The 15079-nt window shown below is 44.5% G+C and overlaps 1 protein-coding gene across 2 annotated transcripts in view; it reads left to right on the plus strand.

Moving 5' to 3' along the window:
* The window catches only part of LOC141092548 (cytochrome P450 4V2-like), a 132100-nt gene extending 124892 nt beyond the window's left edge, over positions 1 to 7208 (plus strand). The window contains exon 12 of one of the 2 annotated variants that reach the window (XM_073578796.1): positions 6752 to 7208. In XM_073578796.1, the coding sequence (XP_073434897.1) occupies positions 6752 to 6927 (176 nt within the window). In that variant the 3' untranslated portion in view covers positions 6928 to 7208. The remainder of the gene's footprint in view (positions 1 to 6751) is intronic. The other variant, XM_073578805.1, reaches the window with a different exon arrangement.
* Positions 7209 to 15079: the final 7871 nt, after the last annotated feature.

Raw genomic sequence — 15079 nt, forward strand, 5'->3', positions numbered from 1 at the left:
AAATGGTGACTAAAAGATCATGTTTGTGGAAAAAATACGAATTTTTTATTTTCACGCCCGGGCGTTATAAACTTCTGTGAAGCACTGGGGGGTTCAAAGTGCTCACCACACATCTAGATAAGTTCCTTGGGGGGTCTAGTTTACAAAATGGTGTCATTTGTGGGGGGTTTCCACTGTTTAGGTACATCAGGGGTTTTCCAATCGCGACATGGTGTCCGATCTCAATTCCAGCCAAAAACGTCAAATGGCGCTGCTTCCCTTCCGAGCTCTGCCATGCGCCCAAATAGTGGTTTACCCCCACATGTGGGGTATCAGCGTACTCAGGACAAATTGCACAATAACTTTTAGGGTGCTGTTACCCTTGGAAAAATAAGAATTGAGGGTGAAAAGATCATTTTTGTGGAAAAAATATGACTTTTTAATTGTACGGCTTTATGTTATAAACTTCTGTGAAGCCCTTGGGGGTTCAAAGTTCTCACCACACATCTAGATAAGTCCTTAGGGGGTCTAGTTTCCAAAATGGTGTCATTTGTGGGGGGTTTCCACTGTTTAGGTACATCAGGTGTTTTCCAATCGCGACATGGTGTCCGATCTCAATTCCAGCCAAAAACGTCAAATGGCGCTGCTTCCTTTCCGAGCTCTGCCATGCGCCCAAATAGTGGTTTACCCCCACATGTGGGGTATCAGCGTACTCAGGACAAATTGCACAATAACTTTTAGGGTCCTGTTACCCTTGGGAAAATAAAAATTGGGGTGAAAAGATCATTTTTGTGGAAAAAATATGATTTTTTAATTGTACCGTTGTACGTTATAAACTTCTGTAAAGCCCTTGTGGGTTCAAAGTTCTCACCACATATCTAGATAAGTTCCTTGGGGGGTCTAGTTTCCAAAATGGGGTCACTTGTAGGGGGTTTCCACTGTTTAGGTACATCAGGGACTCTCCAAACGTGACATGGCGTCCGATCTGAATTCCAGCCAATTTTGCATTGAAAAAGTCAAACCGCGCTCCTTCCATTCTGAGCTCTGCCATGCGCCAAAACAGTCGTTCCCCCCCACAAATCAGGTATCGGCGTACTCAGGACAAATTGCACAATAACTTTTGCAGTCCAATTTCTCCTGTTACCCTTGGTAAAATAAAAAAATTGAACCTGAAGTATTTTTTTTGTGAAAAAAAGTTAGATGTTCATTTTTTTTTAAATATTCAAAAAAATTCCTGTGACGCACCTAAAGGGTTAATAAACTTCTTGAATGTGGTTTTGAGCACCTTAAGGGGTGCAGTTTTTAGAATGGTGTCACTTTTGGGTATTTTCTATCATATAGACCCCTCAAAGTGGCTTCAAATGTGATTTGGTCCTAAAAATAAAATGGTGTTGTAAAAATGAGAAATCGCTGGTCAACTTTTAACCCTTATAACTTCCTAACAGAAAAAAATTTTGGTTCCAAAATTGTGCTGATGTAAAGTAAACATGTGGGAAATGTTAGTTATCAAGTTTTTTGTGTGCCGTATCTCTGTGATTTAAGGGCATAAAAATTCAAAGTTGGAAAATTGCGAAATTTTCAAAATTTTTGCCAAATTTCTGTTTTTTTCACAAATAAACGCAAGTTATTTGAATGAAATTTTACCACTAACATGAAGTACAATATGTCACGAGAAAACAGTGTCAGAATCACCGGGATCCATAGAAGCGTTCCAGAGTTATGACCTCATAAAGGTACAGTGGTCAGAATTGTAAAAATTGGCCCGGTCATGAACGTGCAAACCACCCTTGGGGGTGAAGGGGTTAAAAGCGGTTTACCTACTCCCAGAAAAGGGAGCCTTCGAAGCCTTGTGGAGCCAGACGATGACGCAGGCTCAACACCTCATGTATTAGGTGCTATTGTGCTTTTGCCACTACCAGCAGATCCACGACCACCACCAACACCATCATTTACCAGCTGGCAAACCACCCCCACTTCCACGGCCTCTTCCAACACACTTCCTCACTTTTGGGAAAATGTACCCAAAATACCACCAGCAATATGGTACTGTAAAACAAGGTTTATATAGTATTGGGGAGAATTTGAATCTCCCTACAGACTTGAGGGCACTGAACTAATATCTCAGGCCCAGTGTAGATTACACCTCAATATAACAGGCTGAAATTGGATGGTGTATAAAATGTCTATATAGGACTGGGGAGAATTTGAATCTCCCTAGAGATTTTAGCAAGCTGACAATGATGCTCTCAGTCTCAAGTATGGCAGCAGGCAGCCTAATAAGCAGGACTGCTGCACACAAAAGTGTGGAAAAATGAACGCTTGGTAACTGGGCAAAAAAGAGGATGAAAAGTATTTTTGCTTTTAAAAAAGCAGTTTGCACAGCAGTGTGAAAACAGCAATGTAGCTATCAGGGAGCCTTGTAAGGCATCCTAATAACCAACAGAGCTGATGCACCAAAATATAGCCTACCCTTGCACTGCACACTAACTGGTGTGCTGTACAGGCAAAATCGCTAGCAGCAGAAGCAGTTTTTTGTATCTTCTTCCCTGCCTAACGCTCTCCTTACAGAATCAGCAGCAGCAGCAGCTCTCCCTATTCTGAGATCAGCAGAAGTAAGATGGCAGTCGGCATGCACGCCCTTTTATAGCCCCTGTGATGCCACACAAAGCAAGCCAATCACTTGCATGCCCTTCTCAAAGAAGGTGGTGACCGCTGCCTATGTCATCGCGTTGCCCACAGTGTGCGTCATCCATCATTGGCTGAAAAAGGGCGCTGAAGCATCATTTGAAACGCGACTTTGGCACCATGGTCGCCGACCTTGGTGCTGACCTCACGCTATGGTCGGGTTTCGTTTCATGAAACCCGACTTTTTCAAAAGTCGGTGACTTTTGAAATTGACCGACCCGTTTCGCTCAACTCTAGTTACAATCCCTCTTTCTTCTTTCCTACTTCTGGGAGTGAATGGAGCAGCATGGGTAGACATTTTATAGAACTGAAATATATAGTCAAGTGCTATTCTTGGCTATTTCCATGAATCCCAATGAATGGAATGACAATATGCATACTTCTCCAAACCTCTCCATTCATTACTTGAAGCGGTGAAAAAGGTTAGATCACATAACCCTTGTTTCATGATCCAGGTTGGGCTTTACTACTCATTATCTCTTGCCCGACCTGGTCATTAGTGGGTTAAAGTGGGTTAACTCTTTCCAGCCTCTCTTTGGTGTGTGATTGGCTATTTCTTGCTGTTGCTGTTGGCAGGCTATGTCAGTTATAGTTCCTGTCTCCTGTTTGAGCGGCTGACCCCATGATGCCCTGGTTTGTCATTTGCCATCGCTATCTCCCCATGTCCGTCCTCTCCCTATATCCTGTCCTGACCTAGTTATTCCCCTTCCCGTGCTTGGATCCCTTAGTGTTGGCTTGGCTTGTATTCTGACCTGGTTCCTGTCTCTCATCTTGGATTTCCTGCTCCTGACCGGCTCTGACATTCTGGCTTGCTTCTGACTTCGCTTTTGCTCCGCCCCTTTTGTACCACTCTTTCCTCCTGTTACCGACTTGGTTTGTCTGACAATTCTACCGTCCCCATGCTGTTGTCTCACGGCTGCTCCGCAGGTTTACATAGGTGGTGTGCTACTCTATCAGCCCCTAGTGGTGGTTACACGGTCTCGCTGCAGGGCCTCGTGACACCTTGCTTGGGTAATCAAGGGGTCACAACAATTAGATATCGATTATCAATCCTATGGCTCTTTTTAAATAAGTAAACCTCTCTAAAGAAGTTCTAAGAGTACATTTATCCAGTATTGAATGATATTAGGCATCTTTATGGCTGATATCATCATACAGTATTATGCAAAAGTTTTAGGCATGTATGTAAAAAAAATGCAAATGCTGAAAAGTAAGAATTCTTTAAAAAAATAGAAGTGGCAATAGTTTATTTTTATCAATCAGCAAAATTAAAAGTGAGTGAAAGAGAAATCTAAATCAAATAAATATTTGGTGTGACAACCATTTGCCTTCAAAACAGCATAAATTCTTATAGGTACACTTAAGGGTTTTTTGAAGGAAATCAGATGGGAGATTGCTCCAAACAATTGGAGAACTAACCACAGATCTTCTGTGCATGTAGGCTTGCTCCCTTCATGTCATCTGAGACAGAATCAAAGATGTTGACATCAGGACACTATGGGAGCCATATCACTTCCAGGACTCATTGTTATTCTTTTCATTGAGGATACATCTTTATGACATTAGCTGTATGTTTGAAGTCATTGTCATGCTTCAGAATAATATACAGCCAATCAATTGCCTTGCTGATGGTATTGCATGATGGATAAGTATCTTCTTGTATTTATGAGCATTGAGGACACCAAAAATTGCCAACGTTGAGGATTGTAGATGCAGTGGTTGGCCAAAAAAGTTTAGTGCAGCATCTAAAAGACAAATCATGCTCACTTCCTTTCGAAATGGAAGATGTAGCTGCCAATTCTGAGCTGATGGCATTGCTGGACAAGTAGGACCCAGATACACCCATTTAATGTTCAGAGAAGTCTGTTCAGAAGTGCTTTTCATGGAAGAGCTGTAGCCAAAAAGCCATACCTTTGACATGGAAACAAGACCAAGTGACTCAACTTTGCCCAAAAACCTAGGAACTTTGCTGCAAAAAATGACAGCAGGAGTCTTGGACTGATGAGTCAAGATATGAAATATTTGGCTTTAAGAGAAGACAGTTTGTTCATGGAGGGCTGGAGAGCGGTACAGTTAGGCCACGGCCACACTATCAGTATTTAGCCAGTATTTCACATCAGTATTTGTAAGCCAAAACTTGGAGTGGGTCAAACATGTAGAATTGGTGCACTTGTTTGTATTATACATTGTCCTCTGATTGTTCCTCACCTGGTTTTGGCTTACAAATGCTGAGAAAAAATACTGAACAAATACTGATAGTGTGACCGTAGCCTAATGAACATCTTCAGGCAACTAGGAAGCATGGTGAAAAGTCAATGCAAATTTGGGGCTGTAGTTCAGCAAATGGAGTTGGGAGTTTGGTAAAGAATAATGGTGTCCTCAATGGTGAGAGATGCAGGCAGTAACATCAGGGAGACATCTTCTAGGCTCCAAATTTATTCTGCAGCAGGACAATGACCCCAAACACACACCCAATTTAATAAATATTTAGGCAGGTGAAGGAGACTTATAGGACAGGAATGCTCCTCTGGACATTTAAATATACAAATAGCCTCTTCAGAGAGGAAGAGGACTTAAATGCTAGTGCTTCCAAGACGGTGTATCTAGAAGAATTGTTGCTTTGATTGTTTTGAAGGCAAAAGGTGGTCACATAAAATTTTGAATCGATTTAGATTTCTCATTTGTTCATTATTTTTGCATTTTGTTAATAAAAATAAACTGTTAACATTTCTATTTTTAAAGATATTTTTACTTTTCAGCATTTTTTACACCTGTCTAAAAGTTTTGCTCAGCACTGTATTTGATGGAAATATAGCACAGCATGCAGTATGGTTCTTCCCTTCTAAATGACAGACACCAGAACAGAAGCAGATAGACCCAATTGAAATCAAAGGGGTATGTCAAAAGCCATTGCTATCAATTTGTTTTTACGGTAAATAAACAAGTAAAAAGTTGTTGCTCATGCCTCTCCTATTTTAGGCTCCCTTCACACATCTGTTTAATACCGGTGCAAGAAAAAACGGTACTGGTGTCATCAGTGTTTTGGATCAGTGAGCCATCAGTGAGCTATCAGTGTGTCATCAGTGTGCCATCCATGTGCCATCCTTTTTTTTCCGATATGGCTTAAGAAAAATCAGTTCCAAAGCTTCTTGCATACTTTTCAATGTTAAACACGTACAGCACACGGACGGCACAGAGATTACACACGGATGACATCCGTGTGCTGTACAATGTTTTACATGGACTCATAGATTTGTATTGGCCCTTGTCATCTGTGCTGCTGGTGAAAAGCGGACTTATCTCCATGTGGTTTGCACAGACACCGGACTGGTTGCAGTCACACCCTCTGCGAACGCGATTGTTACATTCCTGATTTCAATCAACTTCTCTGCCGAATTCCTTAAAAATTATGTGGAAGTGTACCTAGAAAAATTGATGCTTTGATACTTTTTTGAAGACAAAGGCCTTACTCAGCAAATATAATAATAATAATCTTTATTTTTATATTGTGCTAACATATTCCTCAGCGCTTTACAGTTTGCACACATTATCATCACTGTCCCTGATGGGGCTCACAATCTAATTTCCTAACTGTATGTCTTTTGGAATGTTGGAGGAAACCGGAGTACCCGGAGGAAACCCACGCAAACACGGGGGGAACATACAAACTTGCAAATGTTGTCAAGGGTGGGATTCGAACCCAAGACTCCAGCACTGCAAGGCTGCAGTGCTATCCACTGAGCCACAGTGCTGCCAAAATATTGATTTGATTCAGATATCTCTTTTGATAATTCACTTTTTCTTTCTTCACACCTGCCTAAAACTTTTGCTCAGTACTAATATTAATATATATATACAGTACATTGTGTGCTGGACTTCCTCCACAGTGCAGGATGGACACAGCAGGACAGGCTGATCCAGCCTTTAGTAATGTAGAAATTCTGCCCCCATAAAGTTCTCCCTCATCCTGGATAAAAGTGACCTAAATGACTAATCCCTTTACTTCCAGACACGGTTACTAAATATTTTTTTGGCATGTGTTGAGTTTACTCATTTACATCTCATCTTTATGTCTTGTCAAACACAGGCCAGCGCTTTGCTCTAATGGAGGAGAAGGTGGTGTTATCGGCCATTTTGAGAAACTTCACAGTAAAGGCAAGTCAGAGCCGCGATGATCTTCGTCTAGTGGGAGAACTCATTCTTCGCCCACAGGATGGAATATTAATCCAACTGGAGAAAAGGAAACCAAACGTTGCTTTATAAACCTTGGAAAACAGCCTCTCTGTTTGAAGACACAGAATTTATCTAAAATTTTTATTAATTGTAAATAATTCAGCGTGTGGCTGGTGATGTTAAAAAGTTTCCTACTGGAAATCAGCTGGATATTTCATTAGCATACCAGTTTGATGCTAGAGGCTATGTACATCTTCACACAGAATTTTTTTGTATTGTTCGTTTGCTAAATGCAAGGTTCAGAGATTTTCAAAATAGTCTTGAATAAAAAATGTTTACCATTTTGCTGCTGCTGCAAAAAAGTTCTGGTCTGTGCTTTCTAAAAAATTTGTACAAATCTGATAGAGCTCCTGCTCCTTGATCTAACAGTCAGGGCCGGCGTTAGCGGCAGGTAGATCAGGCAGCTGCCTAGGGCCCCCGCTCCCCCAGGGGCCCCCAGCCACTAACAGCAACACATCACACAGCCGCTACAGGGCCCATGGGTCAGGGGGGCCCTCCTGCCGCCAGCGCCGACTGATGATGGAGGAGAGAGTGTCAGATGACGCTCCCTCTCCCATCATTCCCCTCTGCCTCTGACACTGAGTGTGCACGATGATGACACTTCATTGTTCACCTGCTGTGTGCTGACCCCGGGCAGTGCAGTATCTGCATAGGTGACGACGGCCGCCATATTGTATTTGGTGGCAGCAGGAATCGGGAACAGGTGGCTCCAGAGGGGGGTATTCTCACCTCTCCACTCTCCCTTTAGGAGCTGGCGGGGGGCGCATGGACCGAGCCACCCGTGAGGGGGATGCCACAGCAGCTCAGCCATCTGGAGGATCCAGGGATGAACATGGAAGTGTACGAGTGTTCTGTCCTTACTAATGAACCTGGATTCATGTAGCATATACAGGCAGCTAAACCGCTATACCGGGGGTCCAATAAGAAGACTGTAGGTTGAATCTGTGCTTTTTTGAACGTGATGGTATATTGGTGCGGTGAAACTACAAGTAAACATATAATACAATCAGTCAGAATGGATACATAGGATCTGCCCTCACCTCTGCTAAACAGGCCTACTTTACATCCCTTGTATCTTCCTTATCCCACAACCCCAAACAGTTGTTCAATACTTTTAACTCCCTCCTCCGCCCACCACTATCCCCTCCGACTTCCCTAATCTCTGCCGAGGACTTTGCCGCACAATTCAAAAACAAGATAGACCAAACACGGCAAGTCTCTATTGCTCAACCACGACAAGCCCTTTGCATACCAATGTAGGTAATAGCAGGTACGCAGGATGCAGTGACGAGATGCGAGACTGAGTTGTACTTTGGGAAGTAACTTTTATAAATTGAAGCCGCTAGGGCTATACTAAGCAACCAAAACAAAGTAACAGCAATTGTCCTTGCAGGGACTCAGTACAACCAAACACTATTAAAAAGAGAACACGACTAACCCGGCAAAGGCCAGTTACTATAGGGCCGCGGTATGGCCGACTACGGGTCCTTATTCCTATAGTGTCACCTATCCGACCTGACGTCCCTCGTTGTCTCTGGTGAAGCTGCTTTGGCGTCGCAGCCACTGGGCCCAGCTGCTGAAGATCTGGCGTAGTCTTCGGGTGCCCCAGCACCCAGGAGGGGTTGGGGCACAGCAGGCCCTGAGTGAGTCCTTTGATGAGGTAACCCCCTGTAAAGACAGCGGGGTTCTGCTCGTTAGCGGGTTCAGGGAGACTCCAGTCCCCGAGCAGGGTTGTGTCGCAGTTACGAGGAGTGGTGGTTGATAGGCCACGTGCACAGCCTGGGGCTGTGCAAAGAGTCTCTCTGTAGGCGAGGAGCAGGCCCCAACTGCTGACTGCAGTGGGGAGATGGCAGCTGCGGGCAGTGATAAACAGGCCACGGGCTGAAGCGGGGCAGCAGCGTCCGTGGGCGGCAGCGGGCAGACCGCAACCGCGGGCTGGAGTGAAGTGGCAGTGGCCGCGAGAGGCAGCGGACAGGCCGCAACGGGCTGGAGCACAGCATCAACAGCCGCGGATGACCGTGGGCAGGTTGTGACCCCGGATTGGAGTGAAGTGGCAGTCTCTTGTCGGTAAGCTCGGCGTCTCCTCCCCAAAGGCCACTGTAAATCTCCCCTCTGCTGCTGGTCTCCTCTCTGGTCACTGTTTGTCGCTCTGGCTCTCTCACGCCCCCACAGTCTCTTGCTCCATGTCTGCCGTACCGCTAACTGACTCCCCTGCACGCTCCCTGCCCCTTTTATATTCGCCCCTACCCTTGCTGTCCTGTCACTCTCAGCCTTCCACCATCCTCCTCCATTCCCCGGGTACAGTTCCCTTAGGAACCTAGATGGCGGTCCCCTTGGTTCCGGCCCGGACACTCTGCGGGGGCCCTCCTCCCTACACCAGACCAATGCCCAAACCCCATAATCTCCTTATCTAACATCACTGAAGGGGAGCTTGCTCATGTTCTCTCCAAATCACACCTCACCACTTGTGCACTTGACCCTATCCCATCCCTAACCCACCTCTTCAACCTGTCACTAACTTCTGGTACCTTCCCTTCTGCTTTCAAACATGCCACAATGACGCCTATCCTTAAAAATCCAACCCTCGATCCAACAGCCACGTCCAGCTATCACCCAATATCACTGCTCTCATTCGCTTCTAAACTCCTGGAGAAGCATGTCCATGCTGAACTTTCCTCCCACCTCTCACCTAACTTGCTTTTTGACAATCTACAATCTGGCTTCCGCCCCCATCATTTCACTGAGACAGCCCTGACCAACATTACCAATGACCTACTTACAGCCAAAACTAATGGACAATACTCTATACTCCTCCTTCTAGACCTGTCCTCTGCTTTCGACACAGTTGACCACTGCCTCCTACTACAGATTCTCTCCTACTTTGGCATCAAAGACCTCGCCCTATCCTGGTTCTCCTCATACCTTTCCAACCGCACATCATCTCCCACTTCCACACTACCTCCTCATCCCACTCTCTCTCTGTTGGAGTCCCCCAAGGCTCTGTTCTAGGACCCCTACTTTTCTCAATCTATACACTTGGCCTGGGGCAACTCATAAAGTCCCATGGATTCCAGTACCACTTTTATGCCGATGATACTCAGATCTACCTCTCTGGCCCAGACGTCACCTCTCTGCTCTCCAGATTCCCAGAGTGTCTATCAGCCATATCCTCCTTCTTCTCCTCTCGCTTCCTCAAACTCAATGTGGACAAATCTGAACTAATCATCTTTCCCCCATCCCACAGATCTTCCTTACCCGACCTTTCTATAACAATTAACGACATCACGCTTTCCCCGTAATGGAGGTCTGCTGCCTCGGAGTAACCCTTGACTCTGCCCTGTCCTTCAAACCGCACATCCAAGCTCTCTCCACCTCCTGTCGCCTGCAGCTGAAAAATATTTCCAGAATCCGTCCCTTCCTCAACCCTCAATCTAATAAAATACTTATGCATGCCCTCATCATCTCACGCCTCCACTACTGCAACATCCTTTTCTGTGGCCTCCCTGCTAACACCCTTGCACCTCTCCAGTCCATCCTCAACTCTGCCGCCCGACTAATTCATCTCTCTCCTCACTACTCCTCCGCTTCTCCCCTCTGCAAATCTCTTCACTGGCTCCCATTCCCTCAGCATATCCAATTCAAATTACTAATACTGACCTACAAGGCCATCTACAACGTGTCTCCTCGATACATCTCTGAACTAATCTCCTGATACTTTCCCTCACGTAATCTCCGGTCCTCCCAAGACCTCCTTCTCGCCTCCACACTTATTCGCTCCTCACCCAACCGCCTCAAAGACTTCTCCCGAATAACCCCCATCCACTGGAATTCCCTGCCCCAACACGTCCGGCTATCATCCACACTCAGACAGATCCCTCAGACAGAACCTGAAAACCCACCTCTTCAGGATAGTCTACAGCATGCAATGATCCCCGCTGCCTCCTCACCACTACTGAAACTACCGCCTCATAATCACTGGAGCTGCTGCAACCCCCCAACCTACTGTCTCCTTCCCCACCATCCAGTAGCATGTAAGCCTGAAAGGGCAGGGTCCTCTCTCCCCTCTATATCAGTCTGTGATTGTTAGTTTGTTTACTGTAAGTGATATCTGTAATTCGTATGTAACCCCTTCTCATGTACAGCACCATGGAACCAATGGTGCTTTATAAATAAATAATAATACACATTACATTCAGAACACATGAAACATGCACAAAAACTGAACGGGTCAATAAGACCCTGTTCACACCACCCAAGAACTAAGACACAGAAACAGAACACAGTATGGCAAACGTGCATAAATACTCTGCTGCAAAACACATGTAACGGTAAGTAGCAAGTGCTAGTAAAAGATGTCAACAAAACCAGGGTATTTTGTTGATACGTTTTTCTGCAAAAAAATGTACGCTAAGCCACTCCGCCGCGTCAAGGCATACCCTTCTCGGAGCAGTCCTATCTAATATATTTAAAAACCTGAACATGTGAATATACCTTCATGAGCAGGGTTCAGAAAGGCGCTGCCCGGTATGGGCTCGCTGGGCGAAATGGCTTTTTATGCATGTCCCAAAAGAGAGAGGCGGGGATCTCCCAAAGCTTGCATAAGCAAGAAATCAATAGATTCAGAACACATGAAACATGCACAAAAACTGAACGGGTCAATAAGATCCTGCTCACACCACCCAAGAACTAAGACACAGAAACAGAACACAGTATGGCAAACGTGCATAAATACTCTGCTGCAAAACACATGTAACTGTAAGTAGCAATACACATTACATAGATTACCAGCGCCAATAGCTAACCAGGGGAGAGCTAACTAAGGAGGGTGATCTAGGACAGGGATTAGATGTGGGGAGCGTGATTACTCACCGACGATGCTGATGCAGGGGGAGAAGAGGGATGAGGTGCTTCTAGTATGCAAGCAGAAGGAAAATGGTGGACTGGAGGGAAATGGGCTGAGCTACTCACAATCCCTTGCAAACCTACCCAGGATGCATTGGGAATTGGAGGGAAATCAAGAACAAAACAAAATAGAAATAACACTGTAGTTATTACTTTGGACACTAGATGGAGCCAAAATGGTGAACATCAAAATCTATGGAAAACTGAGGATTATCACTGAATATATGTTATCAAAATAGACAGTCAAGATTCATTAATTATGTCGAAGACAGAACACTCCCCGTCTGGCATTGAACGGATGCCACCATTTCTATTCTCTGAAGACAACAATAGGACCAGCTCAGTCACTGGTCTGGAGAATGACTTAGGTCCATCTCCTTTGGCCATCGTGAGTTCGACTTTGCGGACATTGCCATCTTTACTCGGGAATGTAGCAGTCACTAAACCAAGTGGCCACTGGTTTCAATGGGCCTGACAGTCTTTCACAAGGATGAGGTCACCAATCCTCAGATTAGGCCTGGTAGATTGCCACTTCGTCTGTGGCTGCAGGGTAGACAAATACTGTTTGGCCACCTGTCCCAGAATGTATTGGCAAGACTTTGTACCTGCCTCCATTGGCGCTTGTAGAGGTTCTTAGCGTCGAATCCTCCTGGAGGGGCACTGGATAGTCCTGTTTCTGGGTGAGGAGAGTAGCTGCAGTCAATGTATGAAGTGTAGACACCTGAGGGTGGATTTCAGCACCTGAGCCCTCTCTCACACGTTCAAAGGTGTCTGGAAATTGTTCATCAGTAGTGTTGAGCATTCCGATACCGCAAGTATCGGGTATCGGCCGATACTTGCTGTATCGGAATTCCGATACCGACTTCCGATATTTTTTCAATATCGGAATTCGGCATCGGAATCGGAAGTTCAAAGTTGATTGACAGACTGACGTCATCATGATGCGCGGTGTGTGCGCATCATGATGCGCCGTCATTTCGGGCCTTCCGGGGGTCTCTGCCGGCCTGCCGGGGGGCTGTGCCGGCCTGCCGGGGGGCTGTGTGGACTGCCCGGGGTCTGTACCGGCCTGCCGGGGGGCTGTGCCGGCCTGCCGGTGGTCTGTGCACCCTGTGGGGGTCTGTACCGGCCTGCCGGTGGTCTGTGCACCCTGTGGGGGTCTGTACCGGCCTGCCGGGGGGCTGTGCCGGCCTGCCGGGGGGCTGTGCACCCTGTGGGGGTCTGTACCGGCCTGTCGGGGGGCTGTGCCGGCCTGCCGGGGGGCTGTGCTGATGTCCGGGGGTCTGTGCAAGCATCGTCCGATGGGACTGCAAGTCCCATCGGGCGATGCATGCTACCATGACAGTGATTGACACATTAGCCAATGATGGGACAGTAGTAGTCCCATCATCCGGCTAATGTGTTAAATGTTAAAAAAAAAAAATACTACATACATACTACATGCATGCTACATACATACTACATGCTACATACATACTACATACATGCTACATACATACTACATGCATGCTACATACATACTACATGCATGCTACATACATACTACATGCATGCTACATACATACTACATGCATGCTACATACATACTACATGCATGCTACATACATACTACATGCTACATACATACTACATATATACTACATACATACTACATACATGCTACATACATACTACATGCATGCTACATACATACTACATGCATGCTACATACATGCTACATACATACTACATGCTACATACATACCACATACATACTACATACATACTACATATATACTACATGCATGCTACATACATACTACATACATACTACATGCATGCTACATACATACTACATGCTACATACATACCACATACATACTACATACATACTACATACATACTACATGCTACATACATACTACATATATACTACATGCATGCTACATACATACTACATGCTACATACATACCACATACATACTACATACATGCTACATACATACTACATATATACTACATGCATGCTACATACATACTACATATATACTACATGCATGCTACATACATACTGCATGCTACATGCATGCTACATACATACTACATACATACTACATGCTACATACATACCACATATATACTACATACATACAATACATTCATACAATACATACATAGACATACAGTACATATAACATAGAGTAACATACTTACCAATACTTGTCACATTGTTCCCCGAAGCCATTGTCTTTTCCGGAATAAATATTAACATAACAAACCACAAAAATACTCACCCACGATCCGAAGCAGTCCACGAGTGTGTCCCATGATGATCTTGGGTAGAGAACGGCAGCATCAATTCCCACACAGCAATGGCATAAAGTGAGACTAGGGACTTTTTTTTTTTTAAGTGGCGGAGGAATACAGTGCGGAAGGATACCTACCTTCCGTCATTGGATTCCTGCAGCCCGTAGAGAACGGCAGCATCATCTGATGCTGCAGTTCTCTACCCAAGATCGTCGTGGGACACACTCGTGGACTGCTTCGGATCGTGGGTGAGTATTTTTGTGGTTTGTTATGTTAATATTTATTCCGGAAAAGACAATGGCTTCGGGGAACAATGTGACAAGTATTGGTAAGTATGTTACTCTATGTTATATGTACTGTATGTCTATGTATGTATTGTATGAATGTATTGTATGTAGTATATATGTGGTATGTATGTAGCATGTAGTATGTATGTAGTATGTATGTAGCATGCAGTATGTATGTAGCATGCATGTAGTATGTATGTAGTATGTATGTAGCATGTAGTATGTATGTAGTATGTATGTAGTATGTATGTAGCATGCATGTAGTATATATGTAGTATGTATGTAGCATGTAGTATGTATGTAGCATGCATGTAGTATATATGTAGTATGTATCATGTAGCATGCATGTAGTATGTATGTAGCATGCATGTAGTATGTATGTGGTATGTATGTAGCATGTAGTATGTATGTAGCATGCATGTAGTATATATGTGTTATGTATGTAGCATGTAGCATGCATGTAGCATGCATGTAGTATGTAGTATGTATGTAGTTTATATGTGGTATGTATGTAGCATGTAGTATGTATGTAGCATGCAGTATGTATGTAGCATGCATGTAGTATATATGTAGTATGTATGTAGTATATATGTAGCATGCAGTATGTATGTAGCATGCATGTAGTATGTATGTAGTATGTATGTAGCATGTAGTATGTATGTAGTATGTATGTAGTATGTATGTAGCATGCATGTAGTATATATGTAGTA

The sequence above is a fragment of the Dendrobates tinctorius genome, unplaced genomic scaffold (genome assembly GCF_039654945.1).
Source record: "Dendrobates tinctorius isolate UK_male_01 unplaced genomic scaffold, ASM3965494v1 ptg000008l, whole genome shotgun sequence".
Lineage (NCBI taxonomy): Eukaryota > Metazoa > Chordata > Amphibia > Anura > Dendrobatidae > Dendrobates > Dendrobates tinctorius.